The sequence below is a fragment of the Drosophila albomicans genome, chromosome 3 (genome assembly GCF_009650485.2).
Source record: "Drosophila albomicans strain 15112-1751.03 chromosome 3, ASM965048v2, whole genome shotgun sequence".
Lineage (NCBI taxonomy): Eukaryota > Metazoa > Arthropoda > Insecta > Diptera > Drosophilidae > Drosophila > Drosophila albomicans.
In genome coordinates, this window is record NC_047629.2 from 5,917,215 (window position 1) to 5,935,009 (window position 17,795).

The 17,795-nt window shown below is 42.2% G+C and overlaps 1 protein-coding gene across 6 annotated transcripts; it reads left to right on the forward strand.

Annotated features, from left to right (window-relative positions):
* Positions 1–439: 439 nt before the first annotated feature.
* Positions 440–17,441, forward strand: LOC117566992 (protein 4.1 homolog). 6 transcript variants are annotated; one of them, XM_052004808.1, is made up of 17 exons: positions 465–526; positions 835–1,111; positions 7,651–7,754; positions 8,643–8,855; positions 8,919–9,364; positions 9,425–9,577; positions 9,632–9,990; positions 10,051–10,175; positions 10,491–10,616; positions 11,433–11,580; positions 12,049–12,098; positions 12,462–15,521; positions 15,767–15,988; positions 16,111–16,212; positions 16,320–16,481; positions 16,724–16,834; positions 16,904–17,441. In XM_052004808.1, the coding sequence occupies exons 4-17, from the start codon at positions 8,709–8,711 to the stop codon at positions 16,967–16,969; spliced, it is 5,277 nt and encodes a 1,758-aa protein (XP_051860768.1). In that variant the 5' UTR covers positions 465–526; positions 835–1,111; positions 7,651–7,754; positions 8,643–8,708; the 3' UTR covers positions 16,970–17,441. The 6 variants fall into 6 exon arrangements, with proteins under 6 accessions (XP_051860769.1, XP_051860770.1, XP_051860771.1 ...); XM_034246660.2 differs by lacking the exon at positions 10,491–10,616 and adding an exon at positions 10,906–10,932 and having other exon boundaries at positions 466–526; XM_052004809.1 differs by lacking the exon at positions 835–1,111 and having other exon boundaries at positions 440–526.
* Positions 17,442–17,795: the final 354 nt, after the last annotated feature.

Genomic DNA, 17,795 nt, shown 5'->3' on the forward strand with positions numbered 1-17,795 from the left:
AGCTAAATGAATTACTTTATTTTTAGCATATACACAAAATACTGCCACCTCGTGAAACTGTTTGATAAACACATTTTAAAGGAATATATTTCAGACAACTCAATCAAAAACATTTTTTTTTTGTATTCTTGATATTTAAAGTAATTATAAATAGCACAAAAAATGTTCAATAAAGGTTGCAAGTTTATAAATTTGAAATCCAAAAGTTTTTCTTTAAATTACTCTTTTTTAAAATCAACTTTTAAACGTCCTCACCTGTTAACAGGCTAGTATTTATAAATGTGGTATATTTTTGAGTATAAAAGAAAATATACTTTAAACATACAAATTATGGTCACCCTTGAGGCATTATTCTGTGTGAGATTGTGACGTCACGCTCTCTAACGGCTGCCAAAAGCCTCTCGTGAGTTGATTCCAATCGTGGGCAGTGGTTGTTTGGCAACTGCTACTTTGACGCTCGAATGCGATTTGACTTCTCAGTACTAGTTTGCTCTTCGTGCGCAGCAATTCGAATATTTTTACCACGGTACGTTAACTGAAACGCATTCGTAGTCCCAATAGGCAAAAAAGAAAAAAATAGAAATAAAAATAAAGCAGGCAAGAGAAATGCCAGAAAAATCAAAGCATCTGTACACAAGTTGCAGAAAACGCGCGCAATTCGGTGTTTATAAATAAAACATTATACCGTATTTCATTTATTTACTGGTGGTGCAATTTTCACACGCCCACGCCTAGTTTCCAACCCCATACCCCCTTCCCCAAAGCTAACCAAATTATTCTCTCACTCTCTCACTAAATATTCTCTATTACTCACTCAACGTAAATTTTCAACAGGTATTCAACGACGATAACAACAACAATAACAAATTGTCTTTTTTCGTGCTCAATAGAAAAAAGTGGCCAAGAATTTGTTTATTTGTATGTGTGCATGTGTTTATTTGTATGTGAGAGTTTGCGAAATCAACTAGAATCGTTTGTGAAAAGTGAAAACAGCACGCAAAGCCAAGTTCAACTTACAACTTCAATCTGAAAATCATAACTGAAAAGCGCCGCAAAGTATTCAACGCTTCCCAGTGGATTTACAAGCGAATTCTAAAGCAAAGCTTTAACCGTAAGTAACGGCAGCTTCAACACCAACTTTAACTCCCAACTACAACTTCGAGTTCATTTCAACGAAATGGAGTCGCGCCATTTACCATTTCAATCAGCTTACGTGCAGGCTACAACGCTACAACAAGCTCGTAATTATTATTTTTTGGGCTGTGGTCAGAGTTTTCAGTGGCCTGCTTCGTTGACGTCTCCCGTCTCCGTTTCTGTCTCCACATTTTATGCTTTTGACATACACAGCCAGCACAGTATGACTTCATAGTTCCCGCACTCTTGCACACACACACGCGCAGTCAGCAACACTTACATTCACATACATAAAAGCTATGCAGGCACCGCACTCTCTGGCACACACCTAAACAAACGAGGTCTCTCACTCTCTTACTCTCTGTGTATTAAAATGCAGAGAGCGAGAGAGGAGCGTGAGTGAGCGCGAGAGTCGACGTTGTCGCTTTTTGGCCATAGCTCCGTCCGACAAGCTTTTATTGTATCTTCTCTACGTATCTTTTTGATTTTCTTGCCTTTTGCAACTGCGACGAGTTTGCGGCCCACATTGTTGTCGTTTGTTCTCGTCTTCTTCTTCATCATCAGCGTGTTGCCTCTCACTCTATCTGCGTCTCGTTTGTCAAATTCTCTGTTTTTCTCTGTTGCTTCGCATTTTGTTGTGGCTACGTCGGGGAAAAATAAGGGCTGGAAATCAAGAAATTCTTATTGGCGCGTAGTCAAGGAAACTGATTCAACACACAAATCAAGCCAAAGCAGATCAGATACTAATATAAATACAAATATTTTTATACGTGTGTATATGTTTACTTAATGTGTAATGTAGCAAGCAGAGCTTCGTCATTGAGTCACATTGAAATTGAGTAAAGCATTCAATTATCAAATGTGGATACTAAATAAGAAACAGCGCATTTAGTCGTGCTTTCCGCTTAGATTGTTGTGGTTTCGATGGCGACGTCACTGGGCCAAAAATAGAATCAGCAGCTGCCATGGAAATTGATCATTGAGCAGGTTATATTTCTTATCACTAAATTCTGCTTTGTACATTTGTACGTTTTTCACTATTGGCATGCTCGAGATATCAAGGCTGAAATGCTAAAGGAAGTCGTGAGAGCTTTTTTTGTGAGCACAGTTCACACACACACACACACACACACATATGTACAATAATTGAATCACTCACGACATTCAGTGATAAGATTCCAAAACAAAACGCTGTGCGAAAAGTTATCAACAAATATGTTGCGAGTGTATTTATGGGTTATGAATGGCAGGTGACTCTTTGCCACTGAATGCGTCAGCCTTAACGGCTTTTCACAAGTGACGGAAATTGGAAAAACGCCATAGAAAGCCGTCGTAGACATGTCGGGGATTTGACCCAAATATTGCAAGCAGTCGAAGAAAAATACATTCACATTCACCTTCACACGCATTACCATAAAAGACAACTTCTGGACACTGCAAGCCAAAAGAGAGTTAAGATCCAGAGCCAGAGAAGAGCTTGCATTAGAAACCGGTTTGCTGGCTTCTGGCCAAGAAATTGGCTACACAGCAGACAAACAAATAAAGGAAACGAGCAAAGCAAATGCTAATAACTGTACAACAGAGAAAACTGAGCTGCTTGAAAATTATAATAAACTGTGGAGCGACAGAGCAGAGCCAAAGCCAAAGCTAAAGCAAACGACTTAACAACACGCAACACACACACACACACAATCAAATGTGAAAAACGCTGTGGAAACCTGAATTCAGTTAAAGTCAGGTTCCCCTTACCAACAGCCATAGAGGCAACAAAACAAGGTGTGTCGTTAGAAGAGGCCCAAAAAAGAGTAAAGCGAGAGAGAGAGAGAGCTGGAGAACAGAAGCGTAACAAATGGCTCTCTTAGCCAAAGTAAGGCTTGATTGTTAACTGAATATTTGGGCCAAATGCAACGAGTTGGCACTTGAAAAGTGTCGTCTACTTAGCAAATGATTAGTTCCGATGTTTCGCCAAGTTACTCTCGAATTTATGTGCTCCCCTTTAAAAGGGGGATTGAGTAGCTATTTTTGAGTCTCTTCTAGTCAATTCAATCTGTCAAAGTTTTCACTTCCGAAGCTAAACGCTTTCCCCCTAAACTCACACATATATTTCGCATTGAATTTTCTATTTTTATTTGTTGTCGCATCGATTTTTATTGTTGTCGAACAGCGGGGGGAAATTGGGATTGGGATGGGGATGGGGATTCGGGCGAAACGCTATGATTTATGTGGCCAAAGTGCCAGCTGTGTATTTTGGTTTTGTTTACTGTGCTCAACAAGGGGGCCACCAACGCCATCTACATCGCATCGTCTCGCCAACTCCAGCTGTCATCTATTTGTGGGTGGGTCCAGAGTTCGTTGGCCAACTGCGAAGGGAGGACTTTAAATAGCAGCAAAACGTATAACGTTGGGGCGTCACTTTGACGCACAGTCAGTCAACGCAGTCATCGCAGTCACTTTGTGGTCGTGTTTGCTTGCAACACTCTTGATCAGAAGCGAGCCGACTTGGGGCGGCAATTAGTCAAGCGCCATTGAACAAAAGCTGCTGACAAATACCCGAATTGGGCACATATCGCTTGTCTATATTGCATTGAGTAAGTACAATAAGTACTTTAGCTTTGTTGTCAAGTGTTTCACACACTTTTACACTGCCCAAGTTATTAGATGACGCTTGCCGGGTTCCTGCTAACTGGAGCGGATGGATCTGGCTTATCGTTGTCAATATTGCAATTTGTTGTATATATACACCAGTATATTTAGTATTGCGATAACCGCAAATGGCAATAACTTTCGATATGGATGTGGAACTACTACTTATAAATAGTACGTGCATAATATAATGCAATTGCATTGAAATACACTCTGAGTCATGTCATATCGATTGACCCATTTAATTATGTTGTTTTCTCGCCGCCGTAGCAAACCAAAACAACTTATTTCTTTTGCACGCACACCCAAAAAAAAAAAAATATCTCAGACTTTTGTGTAGTCAATAAATTTGGATTTTCATTTCGCCTCATTTGTATACCCTCGACTTAATACGCAAGAGTGCCAAGGAAAGGGGTATTCATACTAAAAAGTTAAGCTCTATTCCCAAGAGAGAAGTTCTTCACAGAAAAATGTATGTTTAATATAAACAAACAACAGGAATATACACCTCTAATTATATACTCTTTAAAATATATTTTGGATCTAGAGGGTATTTTCTGGTCAAGCATTATCTTGCCATCGACGTCAGTTGGATATTTTGTGTATTTAGGAAAAATGCGAAATGAAATTTCTCGCGGAAGTAGTCCAAAAAGTGGGTCTGGCCAACAGTCCCTATCCAACGCTTTCATGCTTATTAACGGATGTGAGCACCGCCCGCAACTCTTTCACTCTTTCAACATATATACAATACATTTTGAATAGAATTTATGAGCAACGCTTGGTTGGTTCACCCACAACTCTCGTCGACAGCGAAAAGTTCTGTGCATTGTGTATTTTACATGTGACCATGACAAAAGAACGCGAACGCAACGTTGTAGCCATGTTTTGATATCGACTTGCAAATATCTATAGTCGACTTTCCAAACTGACGTCACTGGAGCAGCTTGAACCTTAGATGACATAATGGCATGACGGAATGTGGACACACATGCTTCTCATTCACTGCGTTGGGATTGGGGCTGGGGTTGGGGTTGGTGGCGGGGGATTGACGGGGAGTTCGCTTGAGTTAAGGTTCACGTTCATATTCATCAAGGTACTTACAAGCTGTTGTTGCTGTTGCAAATTGAATTTGATTTAAGTTGTATTAAATTAAATTTAATTAGAGGGATCGCTGAGTGAGTGAGTGCACAGTGGCAACTCAATTGGATTGACCGACCGCCAGTCAAGCAGTCTGTCTCTGAATCTTTTATCATCGCAAGTCGCATTCCCAGAAACTCCAACTTGAATACTTTTCGGCTGATGAATGCGTATGCATACCAGTCACGTATTTATTTGGCTGTCCGCCTGTCTGTCTGTCTGTCGATAGCTTCTTGATGACGCCTCGACGACGCAGTGTGGCAAACATCGCCATGATTAGAAGAAGCACACCCAGACAACAGACCACGTCCCAGCTAAGCTCTTTGCTGATCAGCACACAATGTGTACACACATGCATATATGTACATATACAATACACCCATTCGTAGTGTGTGTATTTCAGCTACTTGATGAATTTCACCTCGACCTCCTTCAATTGAAGCGTTCTTCGCTCTGCTGTTCTTCTGTTTTTGGGTGTCGGCGGCATCTTGCAAAATAAATGTACACACTACGAATGTGTGTGTGTGTGTGTACGCTTGTTGCAGCAATGAAATGGCTGTTCTACAATAAACAATTTCAATAATTTGTGGAAATGCCTCTTGAGTCGATCCCGCTAAACATTCTAGCGTATACACTGATGATGATGTCATCGTTAATGCGATACAAAAATAAATCATATTGCCAATCTAGAACACAATCTAACCAAGTATATAGTATACGATGTGTTAATGAAGTACAGGGATTGCTTCCATATGGGAAACTGTGCAGATTTGCATTTCGAATTGAGGTTACTCGATTAGGTTTAATACTTGTTTTTAATATTTACTGCCATGACTATTTTGCACAATATATCTGAAGCTAATGCATTCCAATTAACGAACTTTCACTGTATTTGTTTATAAATGAATGTAATCGCTAATCGCATTTAACACGATTCGTTTGGAACGAATTGCTGTGCTGCTGGCCAGATAATCATTGAGATTCATGTGATTCATCTGGCATTCGTCAGGCAGTGAAGCAGTGAAGTGTGCCCCCAGACACGAATTGCTGCGAATACTTCACTCTCGATTGACTTGGAATGTAATTCATGAGGTGCACTTGCCATACAGCCAATTGCCTCACGTCGATGATGTCAACAACTATGGGAACAGATTGCCAAAAAATGAAATAATTCAAAAAACAAAACCATTTAATAATAATAATGATACTGCTGTGTGTGCCATGAGTTGGATGAAAATAAACCCAGAGACTCGAAAATTAAGTATATATTCGTAGCTAACTAAATTAGATGTTTCTCTGCTTTGTTTTCGATTCTCAACAGTAGTATTTTAGCAGGCTCGATGACGCCATTGACGCCGCCGCAGCCGCAGCATTGAAATTGTGACGCGATCTTTTTGTATTTTTTCGAGAGGTTTTTCGGTTTTTGGATTTTGATTCGATGCCGCCATTAAAAATTATCTACATAGAAGTATCTGGTCGTGTGTGTCTAGTATGTTATTTTGTTGCTATACTTTTTTTTTTTTGTATATTGTTTAAACTGATGTTGCTGTTGTTGTTATTGCCTTGATCCAAACTGGTTCAGCCTGTCCGGCAATCGTGAGCAAATATTCTGCCTGCCACATGTGCGAGTCTCTAACTCAACATGACTCGAGTCGACTCGAGTCAACTCATCTCCTCTATGGAAACGAATGCAACACATTTCCAATCAATTAAACTATAAATTGATCACTTGGAATTACACTCCTCCCTCACAACTATTCCTCTATTCTCCACTAAAATCATCATCAGAATGGGGTTGTTGTCTGAGCTCTCTCAGTCTCAGACTCTGTTCCGTTGTGGCTGGGTGTGGTGCAACCCAATGCGAACAATAGCGTCATTTCGCAACGTTAGGCCACATAGACGTCTATTACAAAATGAAATATATTCATCTTTTTGCATTATTTATAGCATATAGTATTTATTTCTATATATATACATATGTATGGGTTGTTGTGACTCAAGCCGGGTACAAGCACGAGAACATGACGCTGTTTCCCATTGCCGGCTTATATAATACCCAGCATAATCACTAACTGAAGGAGAGAGAGAGGAGGTTGTGTGAGTGTGAGAGACTTATGTCACTACAGTGTTCACTCCCACATAAATACCAAACTTAATTCAATCTATTAACTATAACAAATAAGAATTCCAAACCTTTGTCTATATATGAATTTGAAAGACGTCAAACAAGAGTTTCAAAGTTTGCTACCAATTGTTAATAGGATCAAAATATACAATATTCAAGACATCCAGTGACTACTGTAGTTAAATATTTGCATTTGTTTGCTCAGCTTTTATCTCAATGTGTCGAGGGTATTTGACTTTGATTAATCTGTTAAAGTCGACAGGATGTTGATCGCTCTGAGCAAAACTTCCCTTCTGCTCTTCTGCTGGGTATAATCCACAACTTACAGTGGAACATCTGCCTACTTTCTACCACAAAATATAAGAGGAGGGAGAGGGCGTGACTGGTCATTTGGATATGATTTAATTACGCGTACATCTTGCTACGCTTTTGACCTATCATAAGTACAGCAATGAATACTTCAACTGAGTTGCTTTTTAATAGCCGTTTGTCAGTGTCGAGTTTTACAGTTGCGTCTGGTGATTAATTTGTGGTTTAGACTTTCGCTAGTTAAATGTACATTTCAACACAATTTATAATAACAACTTTTCTCATATTTCCACTATTTGCAGCTCGCCGACCAAAAAAAACCACAGTCCAAGATAAAAACAAACAAACAGCACAAGGGAACAATACGAAGAAGTTATTTGCAGAATTAAAATTGCGCTATATTCAAGTAAGTGTAACTGCGATTACTCGTACCGGTTTCGTACTATAATGTCATCATGTTGCATGACATCATGGGTCAGCCTTTGGGGTGGCTTTCCGACATCCATTTCTTCCTTCTCTCCTGCCCCCTTTTACTGCATGTGCAATTTGTGTACAGTTGAAGTAATTTCATAGCTGTGTCCCAGTTGCTTTACGAGCTGACGAATCGCGCGCCTGGCGCCATGCGAATATAAAACTGTTGAACCGACTGACTGTCGAGAGTGCTCATAGTACTCGTGGAAAAGGAAACAGTTCTGCGATGGCCGCCTAATGAACGGAAAGTCGACCACACGCATTCATTCGCAGGCTTGCTGCAACATCCGGCGTGGCAGGCTTCGTCTTCCTGCCCCATTCTTGAACGCAGCACTTAACAAATTGCTTACTGCAGTGGCGTAATACCCTATCTGTATGCATGTAATGTATCGCAAGCACACAATTAACTTGGGTTCTATAAAAAAAACTTTCTACGAAACACTTTTGGTTGCGTCACTTAATAACTAAACATTTAGTCCTTGAACTTAATTTGTTATGAATCAATCAGGTTATACTACCAAAAGTAAAGCATTGAACTTCCTTGAACTAAATTTATTGCGAATCAATCACTTTCATTTACAAAATGTAGCGCACTGAACTCCATATTCGCAAAAACTTTGTTTATTATGCGAGTGCATTCACCCCACTTCAACACTTCAAACCAGTTGAGTATCTCGAAGATGATCACTTTTATCTGATCATTAGGTCAACTCAACAAATGAGTGTGCAAATGTTTGTCCGTTGCCGGGTATTTCCTCTTCGACTACTTCCGATTTCTGCTATTTGTTAAGATTGTACTCACACATTTGTTTTACTCTTGCAGCGACCAGTGTCTCTCGCTCTCCTGCTGCATCCATCAAACTGTCTGCGTAGCTGAGCAGTCGTAACGATGCCGGCGGAAATTAAACCATCCGCGCCTCCAGAGCCGGAAACTCCAACGAAGAGTAAACCGAAGAGCAACTCATCAACGTTCTCGAAGGCCGCCTTGGCGCGTGTCACACTTCTGGATGGCTCCATCCTGGACGTGACCATCGATGTGAGTACAAAACATATCACATATCATTTGCATAAACTAAACTGAACTTGCATTCGATTTCAGCGCAAAGCCAAGGGACGTGACCTGGTAAACTCGATCTGTGCTGGACTCAACATCATTGAGAAGGACTACTTCGGTCTGACCTATGATACGCCGACCGATCCTCGTACCTGGCTGGATCTGGAGAAGCCCGTGGCGAAGTTCTTTCGCGTAGATCCCTGGCCATTAGCGTTTGCAGTCAAATTCTATCCGCCGGAGCCATCGCAGCTGCAGGAGGACATCACGCGCTACCATCTCTGCCTGCAAGTGCGTAATGACATCCTTGAGGGTCGACTGCCCTGCACATTCGTGACTCACGCATTGCTTGGCTCGTACCTGGTGCAGTCGGAGATGGGTGACTATGATCCCAAGGAAATGCCGACTCGGGCCTATCTCAAGGACTTTAAAATTGCACCCAATCAGGCCACGGAGCTGGAGGACAAAGTGATGGACTTGCACAAGACCCACAAGTAGGTTTTGCCATCAAATTGGTGAATGTGGCGGTACTAACTTATTGTATTATATTGCAGGGGTCAATCGCCTGCTGAGGCCGAACTCCACTATTTGGAGAATGCCAAGAAGCTGGCCATGTATGGTGTGGACTTGCATCCTGCCAAGGACTCAGAAGGCGTTGACATTATGCTGGGAGTCTGTGCGTCCGGTCTGCTGGTTTATCGCGACAAGTGAGTCTCTCAATCTACTGTTGTTCCTACTGAACTAATAACCCATTTTATTAGATTGCGTATCAACCGTTTCGCTTGGCCAAAGATCTTGAAGATCTCGTACAAGCGTCACCATTTCTACATCAAGATACGACCAGGAGAATTCGAACAATACGAATCCACCATCGGTTTTAAGCTTGCCAACCATCGGGCTGCCAAGAAGCTGTGGAAGTCCTGTGTGGAGCATCACACCTTCTTCCGTCTGATGACGCCGGAACCCAACACCAGGTCCACACTGTTCCCTCGCTTTGGCTCCAAGTACCGCTTCTCGGGTCGCACCCACTACGAGAGCAAGGCTACGCCCGTCGACCGCACTGCGCCTAACTTCACTAGAGCTCTCTCAGGCGCTCGTCTCTCCTCTCGCAGCATGGACGGTTTGTCTTTGAGCTTGCCTTTGTAAATTCCTTTTGGCTAATCAATCTATTCTGTTCTAGCTCTGGCCATGGCTGAGAAGGAGAAGGTGGCTCGCAAGAGCAGCACCTTGGACCATCGCGGGGATCGCAGCAACAATGCGGATGCGCACAGTCGTAGCCCCATCAAGAAGGACAAAAAGGAAAAGGTAAGGCAAAGAGCACGAACTGATGCGCATTGCTCTACATGAGTTGAACTTGTTGAATGATTAATGGGAGTTAACAAAAACATAATTTTGTTTACTTTTTTTCTCGGTTTGTTTGTTACTAACTCTCATTTACAAACCAAAACACGAATATAATAATTAATATTAATAATGATAATATTGAATGATAACACGTGCACACACACTCACACACTCAACCAATTGCAACATAACTACAACAACTACAATCGCTCGACATTCTGCCCATTCTAATACCAAATTTGTTGTGGCAACCCCGCCGAAAATCCGTTTAATCAGTTAATACGCGAATCGAGCACCGGTACAGCTTCGGCTTCCTCGCAGAGCTCGCTCGAGGGAGATTATGAGACTGAAATCGCTGCCGAGGCGGTGTCCGCTGCTCCCGACTTTTCGTCTCCTCCTCAGGTTACTTTTCACACTTTTCTACAATTTTCCTACAGCGAATTACCGCCGATTTACCTTTCTGCCAATTTATCAATATATATTATTTCTTTGGCTTTAAGTCAGCATTGTTTATTTCTTATTGATGTGAGCTTCTTATATTTCCTCAAAATCCCACTATCAATCGATGTGGAATGAAATACCAATACCAAATATGCATTTCTCTTTATCCATGTACTATATATAATTTATTTATTAATTTTGTGCTTAACTATATATTTTTTGTTTTGATTACATCATTGATCTCTGGTAGCCCATGTACGAGGACTCCTTATATATGGTAATTTTTGTGTAATATAAAAGGAATACAATTCAATTTCGATGCTATTCTATTCTGATCGTATATACGCTATCTCTCTAAAATTGTAAATGTATTGTCTGATTTACATATATGCTTCAACTATCCTAACTAGCTCTAAATTTTATTTGTTATTCTGTTAAGTCTAAATTGAGCTCAAGCTCTCAGTGTTGTCAACCTCATTTGCAAACTCTCATTTAATATTTCTGTAAATATCTGTCGAATGTCCTTCACTATAACTACAGACTACTACTATATACACAAAGCATTCATGGGTAAAAAAAAACTAGTGAAATATTTCATTTAAAAACTGCATTCGTTTTGATTTTGTACAGTTTAATTATGTATTATTTTTGAGCGCTTGTTTTATTAATATTTTGTTGCATGTACTCGTAAGCTGCTTCATCCAGAAATTCCTTTTGTCTTTTTGTGCTCTTCTGAGAATTTGAATTTAACTAATCATATTTTTATTCGTACAACAGGAGGAAAAGAAACTGAAGGAGAAGGAAGAAAAGGAGCGCAAGGAACAAGAGAAGAGAGATCAAAAGGAGAGGGAAAAGGCGGAGAAAGCAGCTAAGGCAGCCGCTGCTGCTGCCGCTTCCGCCGCAGCCGCTGGATCTGGCGTCAATGGTGAGCTGGTAGAATAATTGGAAGACTAGAAGTCTTTAATAATAACTTTGGAGCAATAGAATCCGATAATGTCATTAAAAGTACATTACAACCAATTGAAGACAGTTCTCAATCAATTGTTGTCATGCTGAGCACGTCAATCATTGAGCATATTATTAAACTCTATTGTGAATAATATTAGCTATATTTGCAATCATTTATTGCCCTTTAAATTTGTTCATAAAATTTGTGCTGAATGCAAATTGTTTACAATTACTTAAAGATATAAGTCATAAATAGATTATAGCTCAGTCATCTGAAATTTGTTCAAAAAATGAATATAAGAACATATGATATATTTCAAGCCTAACAGATATATATAATACATATATATAAGTTAAATATTAAATCACTTATACAGTTTAATAGTGTGTACTCGAAGCATTGAATATAGTACCTTACTAATCGATTCATTATCTTATTTAACAGGCAATGACGACCTGAATGACTCCAATAAATCTGATAAATCGGGCAGACGCGTAAGTATAGTCTTTTATGATAAACAAATATAAATAGTATTTAGCAATAAGATATATAAATATTTGCTTAAAACGTTAAGATTTGATAAGTAAAGTAAGATTGCAAAATTGCACTGATTGCGCCCGAGCTCGTGTAAATACAATCCCAATTACTCCTATCCCGTGAATCACACCTAAGTTCAAATCCTAAGTAATTGTATGTTAGTTTGTATTCGTATTGTTAATCCTTTCGAAATTCTTTATAAGTTTAATTTCTTTTAATTTTGTATTTCCCCCTCCAATTCTTTTTCTTTTTATGTTACAACTTTAATTTTGATTTGTTGATGATTGACAAAACGGGAAAATGGGAAATCGGTAAAACAGGGAGTTGGTATATTTTCGTCGGGTCGCAAGAGCAAGAGCGGTTCACCGGCCAAGGATGGAAAGGACAAGGATAAGGATAAGGAAATTGGTCGTCTTGGCTTGGTCGTTACCTCGGGTCTTGGTGAGCAGGATAACGGACAGAACGATGCTAATCGCAATGCTGGCAATCGTGGTTCAGCCACTCCTGGAGTCACTCGTCCTTACGAGTATGCTGTGGATGCCGATGGCAATGCCAGCAGTCCAACTCGCAAATCCTATACTCCAGGCGGCTTCCGCTATGACCAAGATCCAAATAGTGGTAAACAACTAGGTCCCGATGGTCAGGAGCAACTCTCGCCGACCTCGCAGCAAAAGAAGATTGGCTTGGCCTTTAACTATGCGCCCGGAAATGAGAATGCGCTAAAGGAGACTGCTGAGAAGATCAAGTCCGGTCAGTTATCGCCTCGCACTCAGGACAAACTGAACCGTGGTCAGCTGTCGCCCAAGTCGAGGGCCAAACTTCTGCAGGACGGCAACTTGTCGCCTACGACACGTGCCAAGTTGCAGGGTAGTGCTGTCGATGCTGCAGCGGTGCCTCTTAGCGATGCCCAGAAGCGATCCTACTCACCAACCAAGGGAGCTGGACAGGGAGCTGGTTACTCCTCGGGTGCTCCGGGTAGTTACAAGGCCATCGGTGATAACACGGCCGATTTTCTGGAATCGCAACGCTACAATCAAGAACCCGGATATGTGGGTGTTGGAGCTGGTGCTGGCAAGTCCGGTTCACCTACGAAAGGAGCTGGGGCTGGACCTGGAGCCGGAGCTGGAGCTGGAGCAGGCGCTGGATCCGGAGCTGGAGCAGGCGCTGGATCAGGAGCCGGATCTCGTGCAAGTGCTGGTCCAGGTGTGGCTGCTGGAGTTGCAGCTGGTGCAGGTGCAGGTGCTGCAGCTGCTGCTGCTAAACCTAAGAAGAAGCGGGTCAAGATCATGGTTATCACATCCAAATTCGACCCCGCAACCAAACGCATTGATGCAGAAAACGGTAGCATTGAGCATTCCACGGGTATCTTGGATCCAGCCACTGGTCGCATCGACACCAAGTATGGTGTAATTGATCCCAAGAACGGCACTTTGGAGGCTTTGAACACGAAGACCGGCAAGAAGGAGTTGTTCCAGGGTGATTTGGATCCCAAAACGGGCAATCTGCATTTGGTTTCCGGAGTGTCAGATCCTAAGACCGGACGCATTGATGACTCGTTGGGTCAAATTGTGTGCATAACGCCACAGGATAACCCAGTTGTCGAGCTCACCGTCATCACCGGTCGCATTGATCCTGCTACGGGCAAGATCGATACGGTTAACGGTGATGTCGAGCGTTCTCTTGGCGTTCTGAACTTAGACACAGGACTCTTGGACACCAAATATGGTGAAATCAATACCCGCACCGGAGAATTGAAGGCCATAGATCCGAAGTCTGGCAAAATTGTGGTTACCAAGAATGTGAAGGTTGATCCGGGCACTGGTCAAATCACCATTCTGGGTATCGTCGATCCAAAGACGAATAAGGTTGATCCCAATCAAGGACGCATTATTGAGGTTGGTCAGCAAATTGATCCCATCGTCGAAGTTACATCTCTGGCCGGCAAATTCGATTCGAAGAAGAATGTCATCGATCCTAAGACTGCTCAAGTTGAGACCTCAGGTGGTCAGTTCGACCCCAAGCAGGGCAAGATCGACACGAAGTACGGACAAATCGATTTGGTTAAGCACACAATCACATTCACAGATCCCAAGTCGGGCAAGACAGTTACTCGCGACATCAAGATTGAACCTGCCACTGGCCAGATCGTGCTGAAGAACCAGATAAATCCCAAGAACAACAAACCCGACAAGGACTATGCACGCATCATTTCATTGCGTATCGTGCAGCAGCGCGTGGATCCGGCGACAAAGGCGCCCATTGCACAGGTCAGCGCTGCCAAGGATAAGGATATTGTTGTCGATCCCAAGTCGAACCAGATCTGGGTGCCGACCGGTGCCAGCGATCCTAGCACTAAGGAACAACAGTACATTTCCAGCAGCGTTGATCCCAAGACGGGCTACGTCATCACAATCTACGGCTACCTCGACCCCAAGACCAACGAGATCAAGAAACAGACCAAGCTCGACCCCAATACCATCAAGATTGAGCCAACGTCCGGCAAGATCTACACAGCCACTGGAGAAGTGGACAAGGCCACCGGTGAACCGCTTTACGCTGCCACCCAAGTGGATCCCGAGTCTGGCGAGGTGTATACCAAGCTGGCTCGCGTTGATCCCAAGACTGGCAAGATTGTGATCGTGCGCATTCTGCTCATTTCGAAGACCGATGAACGTGGTCGTCCAGAGGAAATCGATCCGGAGACGTGCGAGATCGATCCGGTGTCTGGGCGTGTTCTGAAATTCTTCAACAAAACTGTTTATGTATACAATATGATTGATCCGGTAACTGGTGAAATTGTACAGGTCGATCCCAATGATCCTCGTTTCGCCGGCGCTCGCACAACAGTGACCCACACGATGACCCTAACTGGCGAAATTGATCCGGTGACGGGACGAATCAAGAGCGAATACGGCGACATCGATCCAAATACGGGAGACATTGATCCAGCGACCGCAGTTACCGATCCCGTGACGGGCAAATTGATCCTCAACTATGCTCAGATCGATCCCTCGCACTTTGGCAAACAGGCGCAAGTGCAGACAACCACAGAGACGGTGCCGATCACACGCCAGCAGTTCTTCGATGGCGTCAAGCACATTAACAAGAGTGCGCTGCGTCGCGACTCCGAGGCTAGCTCGGATGATGACATGACCAAACAGTACGCCGGCGAACAGATCCAGGATATTGTGCTCAGTCCAGGCAATCAATCAGGTGTCTCGGGCAAAAACCAAGGCAAATCCGTAAGCACGCCCACCGTGGTGAAGACGACAACGAAACAGGTGCTGACCAAGAACGACGGCGGAGTAACACACAACGTCGAGGAGGAGGTGCGCAATCTGGGCACCGGCGAGGTCACCTATTCGACACAGGAACACAAGGTTAGCCCAACATGGCACACAAGATCTCGCTTAAGCTTTCTCGCTCTCTTTCTACCTCACACTATCTTTCTCTCTCTCTCTGAGTCAGTCAATCTAGATTGAATTAACTTTTCATTTCTTCTCGCATTGCTATCGCCATACTTGTTGTAATTGTTATCGTTGTTGTTGATTTTGATACGTTTTATAAACTGTTGTTATTTGCGCACTAACCGACACGTTGAAACCACTAAAACCACCCCACCTAGGCTGATGCAACACCTACCGATCTAAGCGGCGCCTATGTCACAGCAACCGCAGTCACCACCCGCACAGCCACCACACATGAGGACCTGGGCAAGAATGCCAAGACGGAACAGCTCGAGGAGAAGACTGTAGCCACCACCCGCACCCTAGATCCCAGCAATCAGCAGCAACGTGTTGTCACCCAGGAGGTGAAGACGACGGCAACGGTTACGAGTGGCGATCAGGTAACGTCCGACGACGACAATATCTTTGCATGGCTGCACATTATCATTTAATGCATGAATTGATTTTCATTTCACATTTTATGTTTTTCGTTTCTGTTTCTGTTACTTTTGTTATCGAGTAGTATCAGCGACGCGACAGTGTGTCATCGACCAGCTCTGGCGATTCAGGCACACCCATCGATGGGCCATACGATGGCACCAGCGTGATTCGCACTGACATCCAGGTTTGTACGGAATGCAGTTTCTCAATCCCAAGCATGCAACCCTCTTGCGACTATGCCTTAAATTAACTGCAATTCAAACTAATCGTCTTTCTTTCTACCTCATCTAGAAATCTCCGGCTTATGCAACAACTGCTACCACATCCACTGGCCCGCATGTAGAGAGCACTCGCGTGGTGCTCGGCGAGGATACGCCTGGTTATTCAGGACATGGCGAAATCATCTCTACCCAAACCGTCAGCAGTAAGACCCGCACCGTGGAAACGATAACCGTAAGTACAATCCATGAGGGGTCTGTGAATAGCCTGAAAACTCAATTCGACAAGTGGCACTAGTAAGTACTCCGAGGTAGGAATTGAATTGAAAAATAGCTTGAGTTTCCTGTATTTGTTTCCGCAACTCAACTGTAAATTCCATAAGCATTAGTCTCTCGTTCAAATGGGTATATGGTTTATAAATATTTTCAAGGATAAATAACTTATACCAAGTTTGCCTCCACTCTCTCCATAAACAGTACAAAACCGAACGCGATGGCATTGTTGAGACCCGTGTGGAACAGAAGATTACCATTCAATCCGACGGCGATCCGATCGATCATGACAAGGCATTGGCTGAGGCAATACAGGTAACATAACTTCAATCTTCATCATTTGGTTTATTTGAAATTATTCATTCGCCCCATCTTACATTGCAGGAAGCGACGGCCATGAATCCGGACATGACAGTCGAGAAGATTGAAATTCAACAGCAAACGCAGTAGATTTTATAATTATTTTTTAAAAAATGAGAGAAAAATACACGAAATAAAAGCAGCACACACAGTTTCACATCCACACATAAACAATCAAACAGCACTTGCAGTACACCTTTTATACTACCTACATAAAAAAAAAACACCCACACATACACACTCACGACACACAATACATGTCTACAAGTTCAATAACTTCTATAACGAGAACGAGAGCTATCCATAACGTCTTGGAGTAATTGCATCCATTTATATTTTGTATTTTGTATGTTTATTATTTTTTAATATATATTACAAACTGTTAATTACAAGAGAAAAGCTACCTTTAATTATTATGTCATAAAGTATATATTGAATGTGCAAAAGCAAAAGTTTAATGAAAATAACGAAAATGAAATGAAAGTTTATATAATATTCAATATATTATATATTAAATTGTAAACCACAATTGCATTCAGAATAAAAACAAAACCTAAATGTACACACTACTCTCAATTGCTATTTATTTAGTTCCTTTTGAATATTCGATGAGTGACGACAACATCGCCGATGGCCATCACTAATCCTTCCACTTCGTAATTAAATGAAATTACTAGCAAAAAAAAAAAGAAGAAAATAAAAATGGCAGCACAGCAAATGGAAAACAAATGAACTTATTGAGGACTAAGCTACTTGCCACCTAGTTTCCCTTATACATTGAAACTCAGGTTGCAACGTCAACGGGACATGTGCCGCGATAAGAACTTTGCATTAACATGAAATCCAATTCGCAATTGCAAAGTGCGCGACAACTCGCGACCTGCAACCAGGCAAATTATTGTAATGCAATATTTAT

Excerpts from the sequence above, each read along its gene's own strand:
- LOC117566992 (XM_052004809.1), top strand. The coding sequence starts at position 8,709 with ATGCCGGCGGAAATTAAACCATCCGCGCCTCCAGAGCCGGAAACTCCA. Across the intron at positions 9,365-9,424 it reads GACTTGCACAAGACCCACAA|GGGTCAATCGCCTGCTGAGG; the intron begins GTAGGTTTTGCC and ends ATTATATTGCAG. Across the intron at positions 10,617-11,432 it reads ACTTTTCGTCTCCTCCTCAG|GAGGAAAAGAAACTGAAGGA; the intron begins GTTACTTTTCAC and ends TTCGTACAACAG.